At 37.8% G+C, this 17224-nt stretch overlaps 1 protein-coding gene across 1 annotated transcript in view; it reads right to left on the bottom strand.

The window, feature by feature from the left end:
- Window positions 1-2570: 2570 nt before the first annotated feature.
- WAPAL (wings apart-like homolog (Drosophila)) overlaps window positions 2571-17224 on the bottom strand; it is a 67095-nt gene continuing 52441 nt past the window's right edge. The window contains exons 9-18 of the mRNA XM_009871296.1: window positions 12990-13101; window positions 11995-12092; window positions 10426-10502; window positions 9016-9191; window positions 8615-8730; window positions 7743-7904; window positions 6248-6455; window positions 4997-5085; window positions 3855-3950; window positions 2571-3474 (exon numbers count right to left, since the gene is read on the bottom strand). Coding sequence (XP_009869598.1) covers window positions 3409-3474; window positions 3855-3950; window positions 4997-5085; window positions 6248-6455; window positions 7743-7904; window positions 8615-8730; window positions 9016-9191; window positions 10426-10502; window positions 11995-12092; window positions 12990-13101 — 1200 coding nt within the window. The 3' untranslated portion in view covers window positions 2571-3408. The remainder of the gene's footprint in view (window positions 3475-3854; window positions 3951-4996; window positions 5086-6247; window positions 6456-7742; window positions 7905-8614; window positions 8731-9015; window positions 9192-10425; window positions 10503-11994; window positions 12093-12989; window positions 13102-17224) is intronic.

Raw genomic sequence — 17224 nt, 5'->3', positions numbered from 1 at the left:
GAGGCCAGCTTGAGAAATCATCTCCAGGCACCACTACCTGCTTTCACGTTAAACTTCTGCAAAAAGTGCAGTACACATCATGCCAGATCACTTTATCATGGAAATTATGCATCTCAAAGCAGCTGGAAAGAGAAATAATGAAGGCTACAACTCCCAAGTCTTTTACAGAGGCTTCAGAATTGTCCTGTTAATCTGAAAATGCTGATGTCACCTCAAAGCATCCACACGTAACACTTCCATTACACATCTACTGACAGAATAACCAAGAGGATATATTTTTACCAGCTTACATAAAGCTGAATTTGTCTCCTACAGTACTACATACTAATAACATACTGCTCTGTATTTCAAACTCCAGCAACATCCCTTTACAGCACAGAAATGAAGTTACATTACGCTGACGCTTGTTAAATTGGCAATTACAGCTAACGAATTACTGCATATTGTACCTGTATCTAGTTGTATCAATTAAGAAAGAAATCTATGGAAAAAAGTCCATCCTGAAATTAAAGCATCATTCATATTAATAGAGAAACAGAGCAATGCTCATGGTAATTTTCTCATTTTTCACTGAAGAAAGAAGCCATTAACATCCCCCATGATGTAAGAAGTCTCACTGTAACAAGAACTGCCCCATTTCCCCTAAGCTTTAGCGTATTTTTGTTATGCTAACTACAGCACTTTGGAGTCATTACACATCCCTTTGGCTGAAAAATCAATAGTAACTTGTGTGGAAAACTCCAGAATGCATCGAGAGACTGAGTACATAATCTCCAGAAAATTTCAAGGCTTAACTTGGTTTGACTGACCACAGCCCCAGATCCACGCACTGAATTTTGTTGTCCCAACACACCAGCGAAAAACAGAGCACTTCAGTCAGGATGCTCCTCTATTATCCTTTTTTTTTCCTCACTTTTTTTTTTCCTTCCCCGCCTTTGAACAATTTACCTGACACTGCCTTCTTTCTGCAATCACTCTGAGGAGTGTTTTATTGCATGTTAAAAGACAAGATATGTATTGAAAGTAGCAATTTTATTTGAGTTAAAATTATTTACAAAAACCCAAAGACATACTTCATGAAACTGGTACAAACTATTTTTCCTGCCGTTGGCTTTTGCTCCAAAGATCACAGCTGAGAAATACTGTATAAAATAAAAATAGGATTGGATTCAGAAAAGTACTCTACTGATCTAATTTCCAATTGAGAGTATTTACACAAATATTTACAATGGAAAAAAAGTTACTTTAAAACTTTAATTTGCAAGTTGGCCTCAAGTACCCTTTAATGCAGAGTTATTTGAGGGTCTAACACACAAAAATGCACTGCAGTTCACAGGGTGATTTCTCCCCCCACCCTCAAAAAAAAAATCTGCCTTTGTCAGTGCTTGACAATTAGTAACATTGAAAGAAAACTGTTAAAACACTGAGGTAAATCAATTCCCAAACAATTACCAGTGTAACAAAGAAAGGTAGTTGTCCCTGCTTTCCCCCATCGTCACTTCCGTATTTTATTTTTTCTTGCCATCTCTCCACAGAAAACTGTAATCAATTTGAAATCCCACAAGCGAAAAGCTCTAAAAGTCAGAAAACTAAATAGGAAAAATATTCAACAATTTCCTTCTGATGTAGATCGTTTACACACAGCTTCTTTCTCGATACATTTTTTTTAAAAAAAAAAAACACCAAAATACAAAGGGGAATATAACCTCAAAAACTTTTCTAAGTTACACTGATAAACTAAGTTTTAGAAGGTGATGAGAGAAAACACAAAAAATTATGACCAATACAGGATTTTTGCCGCTAATCAGTTACTTCCTTACAGAATTCCCAACAATCTGCATTATCAAAAATAGGAAGACATAGAAGGCAGCCACTGTATGTAAAAAATTTACAGCTGGCACTGATACAAAAGCACGAGTTCTCAACTTTATACATGGAGATAACACAAGATCTAAAAGCAGGTTAGATTTCCTGTTATTTCCCTCTCATTATACATAGAACTAATATTTTTATGGCTTCAAGTTTTACAAATTCAATGGAATAACGTGATGTAACTACCCATACAGGTATTTAAAAATGTCGATGAAGCAGATCTCCGAACAGTCTGCAAATATTCAAGACCACCTTAATAAAAATAATTACCAATTCTGTTGGTCTGAATAATGAGTGCAAGAAAAAAATTGATAAAAAAGGTCATGTATTTTCTGGGATTCTTTGTTTCACTTAAGTCTTCAAACACGATGCTTTGCTGTGAACTAGACCTCAGACTGAACAAAATCTTCGCTATATCAGCAATTTAAGGCTTTGTGTTGTATGCATTTAAACTCTGTCATACTACAGAAGAATGAAATAGAAAGATTATGTCAGCTGGAAACATTAATCCCCATTGGTGTTTTAGCTTCTTTAAAATCTTGCCCCTTAAAACGTCCAATTTCTTTGTACTGAGCATTGTAAAATACATCTTGAGTGCTTCCTTGAAACAAATTAAAACAGCATTTCAAAGTTTTTGCTTATTAGAAGTGTAAACTACCCTGGGACTGAATATTTTTTTTTTCTTCCTCTCTTTCTGTGTTTTAAACAGGGCACAACTTTTTACAGTTAGCATTTCTTTTGCGGATAACATACCCTCAAATGGCTTTGTGTGTTTATGGGTTTGCATGCTTGTTGAAACTACAAAGTGTTATGGTCTATCAGTTTACAGTACCTGGGCTGTGATAGTTTTAGAACTGAGAAATAGTTCAACAACCTAATTTCAATCAAAACAGTATAAAAAATAAACTATCCAATCCTCGCCTCTTTGGATTCCAACAAATTTTAAATATAGACAGTAGTTAAAATCACAAAAGTATTTAAAAATTTATATTGTATGATTTTGGAATAATCTAGTAATAAAAAAGCAAGAGCAAATTAAACTCAAATAGGAGCGGTGCTGCTGTCCAGAATTCCTTTATTAGAACATTTGTTTGATACCTCAGTAGCTAAGCTGCCTTTGCACCTGGCTGGCATGAAACAGTGGCTCAACAGTAAACAGCAGTTGCACTATCAGCAGCAAGTTTTTCCCCTTGAAACTTGTCACGAACAAAGCAAGAAAAAAAAAAAAAGAGATAGGGAGGGTAAACCCTGCCAAAAAATATTTAAATACTGCACTGCATCATAAACAGCATGGTTTCTTTATTTACTTTCCTCAGAACCTTTTTCCCCTCATTTTTGATAGTTGCAGATTGATGTAGTAACTGTCTTTTAGAAAATGCTGAATGCATGGTTAAGAGACCAGGTAGCCTTAAAAATCCGAACACGAATGACACAGATGAATGCTCTTGGTATATCCTTCAAGGACTTCTTTCATGACGACTTCTTTTGTCTAAGGGTAGCTCCAGCATGAGAGTGCCTGCAGCGGAAGTTAAGTATCTAGCAGTGTTCCAAGTATTCAATCACCCTAGAGATAGATTTCTGGCCTGTTGTTCCGACAGCACACTGGAAAAGGCAACAGAAAAGAGAAGTAACAAACAAACAGTTGTAAGACCTCTCCGAAATACTCGAGAGCAATGCTCCTTTCAGCATTTGAGGATTTAGAGTTACACATCAGTAAAAGCGATTAGGTTCAGGCAGAGGATTCAGAGAAACATTCCTGACCAGTCACAATCGAATGGAATGTAAAGTAGCTTCGTTCCATTCACCGCCGAAGTAAGCGCAGGCAAATGTTTCTTTCAGTATTTAAAACCAGAAAATCACCCTGCACTCTTCTAGAGACACAAACTGAAAAATGTCAAATGCTTCTAGAAACATGTGGACTATGAATAGAAAACACAATTACAAAAATATCTAGACATCAATTTAAAGTAAGTATTACTTACAGTAAGATTCATAAAACTGAGAAATTTCTTGAGCATTTCAGTCATTATTGAGAAGTCCCCTTCAGGTAAGTACTCCCTCACAGTAGTCACATTGATCTAGGAAATGAAACAAGCTATTTTAATTTGGGAAGTATCTTCCTGACACAGAACAGTACTACCCTGCACGTGAGATGCACTAAGACAAGTATATTCATAGCATTATTAAGATTATTTTTGCTGTCATCTCTATGATTTAAGTCTCTCTCGAGCAACAGTCACATGTTTATGTTTCTAGGAAACAACAATTGCTAAAATATATTTTTTTTTTCATTAAAGGTTATTACTACCATCAGATCTCCCAACTGCCTACAAGATTACCAAGGACTAAAAATCCCAGAGTATTCTCCAGACATGGAGAGCATCTCCTCCCTCTAGAGGCACTAAGGGTTGAGAATTAGTTAACTTATTGTCACTGTCATTCCAAACACTAAAATTGTACAGAAGCCAATCCATCAAAAGGCACAGAACAGCAGGACCATTTCTGCCATCGCAGTAAATTTGGACAAGTCTGAAGGCTGGCCTGAACCTCATTTTCATTTGAACATCTATTTGACAGGAGAGTTTCTGAAGTTCTCAGCCTTTAGAGTTCCTTATTTTCAAGTCTTAACTTCAGCTTTCCATTACATATTTCCAATTTGAGGCAATCGTCTTCAACTAAAACAGACGTACACAATTTCATGTAATTTCAATGGAGGAAAAAATAAAGCAGACTGATTAAAAGAACCCAAACAAGTCTGATATTGACTTGCTTATTGAAGCTACTATAAAATAAAGCAGGCTTTCATAATTATAGAACAGGTGAGCCAATTTTCCTCTGCCTTCCTGAAGTAAGTTCGTTTGCTGGCTAGACCAACAGTGAAGGGGAGAGGCAGAATAGGTTAAATATTCAATTCCAATTTTTGAAAAACATACTGATGTTCAGAAAATTCACCATGGACGGAATACCTCTGGCAGCTTTTCACAGAATGATGAAACTACATTGATGTGCATGCCAACGTACTAGCTCCCATCGAACTCTAATTTAATAAATCCATTTCCATACTGCAAATTATTACTTCACTAAATATTGGGCTGAAGAGAAAACTATTGACTTATTTCCCTACCGGACTCTCTTGGCAGAGACAGCCGAGAAGCAATGCTGTGTATGAGGCCACGATGCAGTCTTCCATGTGCTTCCCAGCATGCTGAAGAGCTGTAAAGAGACACAACTGAGTGTATTGAATTCTCTACGCAGCTGGCATCTTTGACCGCTTCAAATACAATCTTCCATTACCACCTTTTTTTTTTTTTTTTTTTTCCACTCTCCTGTCTATCAAAATGAGCTTTTGGACCGAAGCTTCAGAGGCAAGAATCAGACAAACTCTGTACTTACTAACTCAGCAGCACATTCCTGAACAGAGAAACGGTGTTTGTTCACTTTCAACTCATCATACCGCACAGTATTTTATTAATTGCCATTTTAGTGAGCAACTGTGTGCTCAACACACCAAAATACAACTATGTATCACGTGATACTATTATAAGCCAGTAAGACTTCCACCAAAAGAAGTTTATTGTATCAAGGATAATGGATAGAGTGCTTTTTGCTCATGACTCAGCATTTCTGGGCAAATCACAAATAGCTGCAGACACCAGTTGATGGAACTACAAAAAGGAGAAGGATAAAAAGCAAGGCTGGAGAAAGTAACACAATGCATCTACTATTTGAAGACTGAAACACTATTAGAAGTAATATACTGCATCTACTATTAAAAGGTTAAACAAGAAGGACTGACATTTCAGACTTGATGTTTTCCAGAGAAAAACTGCATATACCAGCTTAGAGATACTCAAATTCCTGGAACAAACTGCCAGTGACACAGCACATCAAGCCATTACCCAGGTACCTGAGATACCAACCGATGGAGTGAGAACTCGGACACGAAGAAGATGGGGAGAGAAGAAGCATACACACAAACAGCAGGGGAGAGGGGAAAAATATAATGTAGCAGGACAGAAGAACAAGTTGTGATACCCTAGAAAACTAAATTAAGGCAGGTAACTTGCAAGGACTGCTTCAGAAGAACAAGATGAAAGCCCGGGAGCAACCCCTTCCAGAACATTTCTTACACAGAACGTCCCTATAAAAAGGCTTAGGGTTTTTTTTTAGAAGGAACTGACAGAAGGTAGTATTCAGAACGTTCAGCTCTGAATCGCTCCTACTTATGATCTGTAGCAGTTTCACCTGGGGGACATGCTGAGGAAATCTCAGCCCAAGAAACTGCACGTAGATAGGAAGCAGAGGACAAGGTGGGAATTTACGCAACCACAGAGGTCTTTCCCTTTTCTGAGCTCATCACAACCAGACAACATACCTTTATTAAGATCAAGTTCTTCATCATCTTCTTCCTTCTTATCTTTCTCCTCAGCACTATCTGGCTTTTCTGTGGAGACCCACTGTATCTCCCCACTCGTCTCTTGCCATTCCCCGCTCTTATCATGCTGAGCTGTAGGAGCTTCTTTAATCAGTTTGTCTGTCTGGCTCTCGGCCAGCTGTGCCGCTCGCTCACGCTCAAGAAATAGCTAATGGGGGAAATGTCAGGAGAATTTCTATTATAAATTAAACCCTAACCACATTGAACTAATACTTGAGAATTTATTTCCCCTTTGCTATTCATCCCTTAATACGGTTAGTCTTCGATGCTTTTCCTAACAATAGCCTTTTCTTCTTCAAAGGAAAATACAATTTTTCCCCACGCTAAGGCTGTGCTCTACGGAAAAGCCCTCCCTCCCTCCTTCCCCCTCTCCCTCCCCAGCGCTGAGCCGGTCGGCAAGCTCCTCTCAGGCATTGCAAACGTGCAAGCATTTTCTTTGAGACTACAAGTTGCCGCATTTTCCTGACCATTCTTGTTCTACACCAATCCTCATTTTTCTTTTCATGCCAGCTATCCTCTCTTTGCTCTCTTAGCTTTTCCCTTGATATATAAAAAGCAGAATTTTGAGAGAGTAATTTAAAATGACTTAACAAGGCTGTGACTGAACCAGGGATCTCATATTGTGCACTTCTCTTGTGAATTAATTCCCAAACCATACAACCACCAGTATTAAACACTGTTTTGCCAAGTTGTATACGTTATGATATTTAATGCTATTATTTTTATTGCTAGGGTTTTTTGTTTGCTGCTGGACAGTTATTTAATATAGTTAAATGGAAGAATTGCTAATAACGTCCAAAGAATTATCTCCGTTGAAATAAAAAGGCTGCAGTTTCCCTTCAATATTTCTATTCTAGTTTGCACGGTGGAACTCATTTGCCAAAATTATTCATGAATTTCTTTATTTAACAAGTTAGTCAATACAACATTTAAGAATGCTGTTTGACATCCATAATCATTACATTCGAATTTTATTGCTCTTAAAAAACACAACATCTAATTTTTAAAGTTTTAAGTTGCAAACTGTCAGAAGATAGTATTTAAAAAAAAAAAATCTATGGAAGTAAAGTAGGTAGGACAAGAATAGCTTACAATTTTTACAGCTGGTGTAAAACAAAACTGTACGTAAAACATTTAGGAACAAGAAAACTAAACTTGTATAGGAACAAGAAAACTTTTATGGAGCATGAGAGCAGCCTTTGGATGTCTGTAGTAACATCACTGCCTTTTACCAGGAAATCTGTTTCTGTAATGCACAGGACTGAAAAAGTCAAAATTGGGAGCAGCACCCCTCTTCCCCGACTAAGCTGTATTACCCAAAACACTAAACAGAGAAAAATTCTGACAAATCTTCATTGCTGAGTTCTCCCTTTCACTTAACAGTCTGTGAGCTAATGAAAAATGGTAACTATTGCAGGAAAAACACATTTCTTACCTGTACTAAAGCCTGAACAGCAGCAATCTGTCCAGTTATCTTTAGGCTATCGTCTCCCTCTCCCGCACAGAATGAGTCAAAAGAACACGATGTTTCCATATTGACAAGACAGTGCCTATTCCGAGCGCTGTATTCTACCAGATTGATCAACAGACCCAATCCCTGCAAGAATCGGAGAGTCAAAGAGGATTACACATGTTAAAAAAGGGTAAGTTAGCAAAAAGCATCTAAGCAGATAAATGTCTTCTTAGGGCCTCGTCTTTCTGAGGATACATAACTCACTAACACACCTTTATGCAACAGTCTGACAGACAGAGGCATCAGGATTTAAAGAAATATGAGGCAAAACTGACATTCCTGTGCATTAGAATTTGTATGCAGTAATCTCTGTTTTTCCAGTTCTGAACAGGAAAACATTCTGAATACAAGATTTCAGTTACAGATTAGGGATTCAGGTGCCCAACCCTCAGCTTGTATCCTTAAAAGACCCTTCACATACACAATTTTGCTGTCAGTATTTAGGCCACACAGACCCGTTTCACATAAGCTGAGGTATATTTGACAAAGTCTATCTCAAATAACAACAGCTGCCCTATTTCTGCAGTTGAACAGACATGAGAAAATTAGCTAATTCAGTCTTGCTGAGTTAATGTCTCTGCTCATCTAGCAGTGCACCTTTCCCTACCAAACACAGGGGAAACGGTCAAGGCTCAAAACCACCAAATCCTTAGAGACACCTTAGGTACTTTGCTAAATATTTATACAGTCAGTGAAAGCTTCAGAGGCTGCCCCTTAGCTCAGAGCCAGAGTCGTTAAATGCACAAGAAAGGGGCAAATCATTTTATGTTCATGTAACAACCACAACAGCTTACCAGCACCCGAATATCAAATCTCTGTTCTTGAGGTAGGAACTTTGGAACCTGCAGCACACAATTCATAGCTGTGCCTATCAGACCATCTTGTTCACCCGTTTTTGTACTACCCCATTCTGCAAATGAAAAAAGTTGTTTTGAAAATACTCATTTTCACAATCGCAAGCAGATTAATAAAAACCTTTTGGCCTTATAAACAAATAGGACTCTCTTAGCCAAAGCACACATCTTAGCACTTAATACTAGCAACTGCTCATCCAATTTGCAAAGACAAATTACTAATTACTGTAAAGAAAGCATCAACCATACATTGTACATGGAAAAAACACAATAAGGATTTACATTAATGTTTTATTTGATGCTGTAACAAAGAATATGCACAATTTCTGTGTTTGTTTTACCGTTATCATTTGTCAGGTTGAGCAAGACACCAATGATGGCCCTCATGCAGTCTTCCACTGCTTTACCCACATGGTTCGTTACATTCTGGTGAGGCAGAGGCTTGTTGTCTGGTAAACAGATACTGTCTTCAGCACGATTATATCGCTGGATTAACTCCTCACAATGCTGCAGTGCTCTGCAGGGAGAAGACACAGAACAAAATTACCTCTGCAACACAGGACATTGCGCCTTTATACTTGTTTCACCAGGAGAAAAAACTCAAATACAGATCTTAGGCAGAATTTTTCTGATGCCCAGTCTGTAGGGAGAGATAATACACTTATCACCTATAAAATCTTTTATGAGCTCAGCTGAAACTGTGAAAACAAAAACTCGGAAAGCTTTGTGGCTTAGAGCTTTATCAGCTTGAGATTTCAAGAGTAGAAGTTAATTTTTATTTCTGACTTCATCACATGGTCTTACAAAAAATCTCTCTCCCTACAAATCCAGCCTCTCACATCCTCTGACCAGCAGGACGCAACATGATTCTGACAGCATTATCTAAATATTCTCTTGTTCTGTCTGCAGAGCTATTTCCACTCTCCAAGAAATAAACGACATGTGACTTCCTAGCAGTAAAATCTTAATCTCATAATACTACCGGACCACAGGCATGACTCTACTGCATGACATTAATTTGACAATAAACCAACAATGCTGATTTCACAAACAAAACTAAAAATGTCAAGAATACATATCAGTCTAAATAGCATAGTCAACTGTGGGGTTTTTTGTTTGGTTTTTGTTTTGTTGTGTTTGGCGTTTTTTTGATTTAAAGAAACACTCAAAATATCTAACCTACAACCACGAAATTATGTCTGCAATGAGGTCCGCAGAGTCAAATTTTCATCTTAATTTGTTCTCTTATAAAGAGCAGTACAACAGGGCTACAATCTCTGCCAGTCAACTGAGACCTCACCCAGACCGATAAATGGGTTAGAGGTGTTTGTACGAGCATTTTTGCCAGGGAAAAAAACATCCAAGAACAGAATTTCACTATTTCAGTTCTTTGTTGCACTGTCAAACCTGTTACACTCTGTTTCAGTGAACATTTAAGCAGAACGAAAACACAATAAATAACCATCATTTCCCAGCTGCCCTCTTCTGTGTTCATATTAACTTGGTACCGAAGAGCTGAATCCACTGTTTGCAGCTTCCACTGAACCAACAGCAGCAGCACTACATATTGGTGGTGCTCAGGGTGTTGCCCATACTCCCACCTAAACTAACTCCAGCATTACCTAATGAAAAGGGAGGGCAGAAACAGTGGAGTTTTTCTCCCTAGAATCTTCTGGTATAAAACTCCTCTCTCTTTTTTTCCCCCCCCCACCCTAACACGTGCAGCGCTCTGCAAAAACATGACAACTTACTTAGCTGAGGAGACAATGAGTTGTGAGTCTTTGTAAGCTATCAGATAGCTCTGGTTTTCTGGATTATGCACAGTTACCTACAAACAGGAGGAGAAAGTAATATTAAAAATGTTTGGGTTTTTTTTCTTGAAAGAGAAGCATTCGCTTCTATTACCATCCCACTTTATTCAGTTCCACATTTCTTGGTTATCATCCAGCGTAAACTTCCACTTATTCTCCCACATTTCCTCGGAGTTTTCACCTTGTAATTAATCACACAAAATTCTGACACTGAAGATAAAACCATCTTCTCTGATACAGCAAGTACAGAAACCATGTAGCAGAATGTTCTGCTACAGCAGAAGCCTGAATCTATATCCTGGGACCACAGTGTCCCAAGTGTGTATATAAACATACACACATACACGTGTATGTAAATATATATAAAAATGTAACACAGAATACAATTATGTAGGAAATGTTATTTTTAGGACTTGGCATCAGTCACACTTCTGAGAGCTTATTATGCATCCAACCATAAAAATCAAGTTTCTCCTCAATTCCCTTGATTAAAATTCAGAATCAGTTTTCAGAAGCAGTACAAGTTCCTCTCTCAAATTTGCATGATTCGGTGTTGATTTTTGTTGTATCTCTCAAGTTCTTAAGGACCTTACTACATCACAAACCGCCCTTAAGTTCAAATTGGACTATTCTACCACTATCAAGGCTCTTCTACTGTTGCTTAGCAATTCCCTCTATCACATATAAAAGCAGAAATTGGATCTGAACATTTTTCTTTCACTGCTCAGAAGGCTGGTAAAAAGCTGGGTGCTGTTAATTTTTCAGTAGGCCCCCCCCGAATTAGCACTTCAGCAACTTTTCATGTTTTGGAGCTTTCTTTTACACGATCTTTGAGGCCATCCTTCTATTTTATCAAAGAAAACAAGTTACCACTGTAGCTACTTGGGTTTAAGGTGATCATTTAAGATTCATTGACCTGTACTCAGAACCCAAATGTTGTTTTCTGATGCAAGGAGATCATTAAGGTTGGGAAAGACCTCTAAGATCATCAGCTACCAAAACATCACAGCACCCTTCTGCTCACTTCCCAAACCATCATACAACAAGAGTAACAATAGCAACAAATACACAAGTTTGACTTTCAGAGCTGTTTGCTCTTCAGCGGTTAGCCAGTCTATGTTTGAAAGCAGCAATTCCTAAAATATACATCGATTTATTGTGTCTAAGAAAATGCTGCTTCTATGATGATCTGTTATTACTGGACACACACTACTAGAGTCAAACTCTTACTTCAACAGCAGCTTTTTGCAGGAACTTAAGAAAAAGCATCATGTTACATTCAGTTAATCCTACCAACCCCAAATTTGCAATGATGTACATATACAGAGAAAGTTAAAGAATTTTTTAAACAAACATTCCAGGAGCACTGATAAACATCAGAAAATCAGAAAATGCTATAAAAAAGAGATAACATTTAGTGTAACTATATATTGAAAGGAAGTAACACTGCAAAAGTCTGGTTTGAGAAAAAGTAGCTTTGAGAAATGTGATGCATTTGCTCATACTCACACTTTCTAAGACCCGTAAACATCTTTCTGCACCCCATAACGAAGCAACCAATTTCTCTTCGTCTTCATCACTGCTTAGGTGATCCACACATTCTTTAACTAAACAACAAAAAGAAGTTGTTTTCAACTATCAGTAAGAGGTTTTCAAAAGCCAAGCGTACAAACCAGCTGCTCTGAGAGCTGCTATCAACCTTGTCTCACACGTTTTACAAAACTCTCATACAGGGAAACAATTGCAAAGACATGATCGGCATTTCAAAATTGTTCATTTCTCCAAGTAAATAAAAAACCCTTATAATTTTGACTCTACAAGTCTGTGACTGGTGCCACAAATGACGCACCTGTGTATTTTCTTTCCTACTGACAATGAAGAGATTGCACAGCACTGACTATGTTCCTTAACGGTGACACTTTCAACTCTTCAATCCTTCCTTTGCCCACCCCTCTGCTTACTTAAGATCAAGCATTATACAGCTCAATAACCTATGTTAGAAATGTCCCTTTTCCTATCTCTTTTTTTGGCTGAGCCAAAAAACCTAACCAAGACATATTTTTTAAAAAAATAAGGAAATAAAAATCCCATCACTTCCTCTTGAAGGCTTCACTTCCTCTAGGATATTTACTTTAAAAATATCAGGCCTGAAAATAATTTTAGAAACTGTAAAGGAGATTTTATTCTAGAATAAGTGTGCTGTACAAAGATATGTAACTCTAATCTATATTCTGTCTAAGCTTAAGCCATTTTTAATCTCACACACTATATGCGTTTTATAGATTCTTTTTAACCTTAAAACTGCTTTTGATCTCACACGTGACAGACTGAAGTCACTAATATTTCCCAGATCCTTGATACTGAATTGTGGACTTTATCTGTATTGTGGAGAAAAATACATAATGTTTCTATTTTTAACCACAGAAAATGAACATTAAGAAAAGGAAACATTTTAATAAGATTCACTCATTTTTCACACTGTCAAAGCAGCATCTCCAATATACCTTTATCTACAATATGATCAAGACCACCCAGAAGTCGCAGTTCTTCTTTAAACCAGTCCCCAGCACGTTTTGAGGTGAGAGACAGCAACGTCTCCATTGCCAAATGCCCAGTCTGAAAGAGTTAGGTTCCAGAATTAGTGAAAATCATCATCTGCAGTTGTAGCTGATACATCAAATCATCCAAATACATGTCACATAAAAATCATAAAAACAAAGCTACAGGTTCCGAGTAGAAGAACCACCAGAGGGAGCAAGAACAGATTGAAAAATAGGCCTATCTTCAAAAAATGAATTGGTACAGATACAAAGGTATTTTGCATTATCAACTTTTTCTTGATTTTATTAACAGCTTAGAAAACCTAGGCAGCCTCCTTTGAGCTGTTGCTCTTGTTATCAAAAGAAACAAGAGGAAGGAAATGGACAAATCAGCCAGGCAGAAAAACAAAACACAAAAAAAACCCCAACCACAGGGAACACTGCCGCTCTGTCTCCAATACATCAGCTCTGCTGCTTGCAGGACACATTTGACTCTAATGTAGGCATTTTGTGGTTTTGATTTTAAACCTATAGAAGACAGCAATTAACCTAAAATGCTATAGAAAAATCTTACTATATTTATTGATTTTTTTTCTTAAATAAGTATCAAAATTTAACAGCAGTGAAGATAAGCTTACTCCCAGTAAACAGAAGTTGAAGAGATTTTACGTTATTATCTTAGTTAATCCCCTGCAATGTTTTTAACCAAAACTAACACCATTGATAAAGTCAAGACCATAACCTCTTTTCCAAAGGCCTCTATTGAAAGGCAAATGCTAATAATAAAACATATAAATTTACACCTACACAAAAGTAACCAGTACAGCATTCTGTAACCTGTAAAACACACAGGCACATCTGGACTATGCAAGCTGAACAATTTCATACGTGGCACATAAATAAAACAATGAAAGGTTAGAAAAAAAGCCTAAGAGCTCATTAAAGTCAACTGAATTTAACCACTCTCAGAACTACCTTCCTTCCCTGCTCCAAGGAGGGCTGTGCTGATCCTGAGCTGGGCAGCCTGTTCCAGGCCACCAGCTCCAACCTCTGCACATTCAGGACAGATCAGTACTCACCAGGATTCAGCAAACACCCCACTGTTTTGGAAAACCAAGTTATAAATTGAATGAGCCCTCCCCAATGTCTTCAGCTGCATTCCTTGTTTTCCAAATACTGATGTCCAAAGAGGGAAAGAAAGTTGGAGATTAGTCTTGATAAAGAAAAGTTATCACCTAAAGCCATCCATTTTTCAGGAGTGAGCTCTGCGGCACACTGCTGCTGACAAGCACAGAGTTAGTAACAGCATGTCTCTGAAGTAAATGGGACGTGTCCTTGGGTCGTGAAAGTGTCGCAGGGAACAAGAGAACACAAGCAGCAGCAGGTCTACAACAGGTCATTTCTCCCCGAGTCAGCAGCATCTCAACTTCCCATACAGAGGAAACAAAAACAAAGCTGCAATTATCCCTGCAACCCCTTCACCACCCAGGAACTGCTCAGTGTGTTTGTTTAATTGCCAGCAGCCCCTCAGGGAGGCTTCCCACAGGAGGGACACTAAACACCCTTCGTTCCAGCGTTCTCATCATCGGGGCCTGAAGACAGCAGGCTGACAGATCCCCAGCTCTCCGAAGCTTTCCCATCCTCTTCAGACGATTCCTTTCACTTTTACAGATGGAACTCGAAAAAAATATTGTAACATGGATATCTGAAATCATGCACAATCTAAACCAGATTGGTAGAAGCTGATTAAAAACTCAATAGAAATCTTAAGATCTACAGAAGATTTATTTAACTTCCTAAACACCTTCAACCATGAAAGTTCAAAGGCCATACAATATTCAAAACACAGTCCTTAGTTTTTCAAAGTCCAATAAACCTTATGAAAATATAATTTGATATTTATACTACTGGGCACAATTTTTTTTTTCTTTTACTCTGATTTGAACCTTGTAACTCTTTTGCTTCAGAGGAAAGTAACCCGTTCTGTCCAATTTTTATGTTAATTACTACGAAATTTTAACACCAGAGGTTCAATACATGATTCCTTTCAGCTTTCATCCTTATGTTGAGGCTAAAAAGCAGAGTAACCTCTTCCATCAACTGAAAAGAGAAGTCACTTTCTGAAGGTTTTTGCTCTGATGCAAAAGAGGAGTTATCTGCAAGCATCAGCTACAGAGGGCTAATGCTCACTGACAGGCACGTGCTATTTGCTAACATGAAGGCTAAGTTCTTTAGCTTTTGTCTTCTTTCAAGCCAGCAAAAAAACTCCAATAAATTCAACGCACAGAGAACTCCACTTTCTGGGTTTACATTTTTAACGTTCATAGCTGTCTAGAAAATAACCCTTTGAATATCTGTTTGAGCACTCAAAAATTAATCCAACGTAACTTCTAAATAGTCACACAAACAATGTTGCCTGTGGGAAGAGACAGGCAGTATTGATTGTCTTCATTTGATCTGTGTAAGATTCAAAAAACCAAAAGCGTAACCGGTTAGGCACAAACTGCTTATCAAAACATCTGCTGCAATCCTCCTGCTTCTGAGTGGATACGCTCGAGTCTGAAAAAACACAGATCTTTTCTTTATCCCTAGAAGTGCATTTTTGTTAGTGTTTTCTGCCCATCAGCTCGTACAAAACCAAGATTACCTATTGCATCTCATGACAGAGATCTATGTGAAAGCATTTTATCTTCCACCTATGAAGTTCATTATTGTTTTAACTTACCATCACTACTATCATAAACTGGAAAAGAACTTAATCATCTCACTTGCTTGCATATATTCTCTAAACACTATATAGTCTCTGCTTCTAGATGGCGCAGCTGGGAGGAAACCAGTTTCCATCTGTGAGGTACTACAGTATTCAGCAGATTTACAACAGCTCGACATAGTTTTAAGAAATGGAGATACTTCAGGAAAAAAAAAACAAAACAGAAGACAACAGCTGAAACTAATGGCCCGTGATAATATTACTCTTTACTGATGGACAACTTCCTCCCAAGACAGAGTCCCCTTTAACACATCCTCTCCTTCTAAAACCCACGCCCAAGGAAACACAGGAACAGAATTAGAGTTCATGAAAAACCATCAGCCTAGTTCAGATTATGGATACAAGAAAAGCTCCCCTAGGAGACAGTGGTCTGTGGGACTGGATGCTTTAGCAATGAGGAACCTAGACCAGCTGTTCTGCGCTTAATAAAGGGAGCCGGCTTACACTTTAGTGCAAAAGATATCCTGGCACTGACAGACTGAGTTACATGAGCTGCCTGCCATGCCAAAACACCCTGAAATAAGATACTGGTTATACCAATTCCTAGCTGATCACCACCTGGAGAACAAATTTAATTCTGTGTTAGTATCTTCAGATTATACCACGTGAATTCAGAGAGTAAACTGAAAGTGGAGAAAATTATTTCAAATTCATTCTTTTACAGATTTCAAAGGCCAGATAATACGAGCCCCCTACCTGCATGTTTCATAGATTTGTAGAAACCAGGTCTGAAACCGAAACTCCGAAACAATTCTTTACCTCTGCAAATTGACTACCAAGGCTAAAAATTACATCATCAGTAGTATCCTCCCCCTCGCCAATTCAGCTCTTTCTACTGCTACATAATACTTACTTTTCATACCAACTCAGCTATCTGTCCCACAGCTAGAATTCTGGGGGGAAAAAAAAAAAAGCAAACCCAACTCTTCCTGAACTGATAAAAAAAGTCACAGAAATTACAAAAGAAAATGCCAACCCAACAAGGCATATCATCTGGTAATTGAACATAAAATGGAATACAATCTTCCTGAACGGAATACAAGATTACTGTCAGGAGTTGAAATATTTCTTGTGGAGATAAAGCTCTAAGAAGCTCACTTCATGAACAATAAATCAGAAGCTTCTCCTGTTAGGTGTAACTATTACATGAAAAATGGCAAAAACCTAGTTAGAATCTTTAAAACATTATAAGAGGTTAAAAAATTAAGATCACACTAACACCGGTTATACTGAAATACAGTGAAAGCAAAATCACATACTGATTTTTGCCATCCGTGACCACTCATCTAGTCAATCTGTTATCAATCCTTTAAGTACTTTCTTTTCAAGACTTGCAACTTAGCCCTTATTTTTCAAGCTAGCTTGATGCTAGCATTGAATCACAGTCAAATTTATTTTTAAACAAAAACAGTTCGCTCTGCTGAAGATG

The sequence above is a fragment of the Apaloderma vittatum genome, unplaced genomic scaffold, assembly GCF_000703405.1.
Source record: "Apaloderma vittatum isolate BGI_N311 unplaced genomic scaffold, ASM70340v1 scaffold8516, whole genome shotgun sequence".
Lineage (NCBI taxonomy): Eukaryota > Metazoa > Chordata > Aves > Trogoniformes > Trogonidae > Apaloderma > Apaloderma vittatum.
The sequence above is the reverse complement of the archived record's forward strand: the minus strand, read 5'-3'. Positions and strand labels throughout refer to the sequence as shown.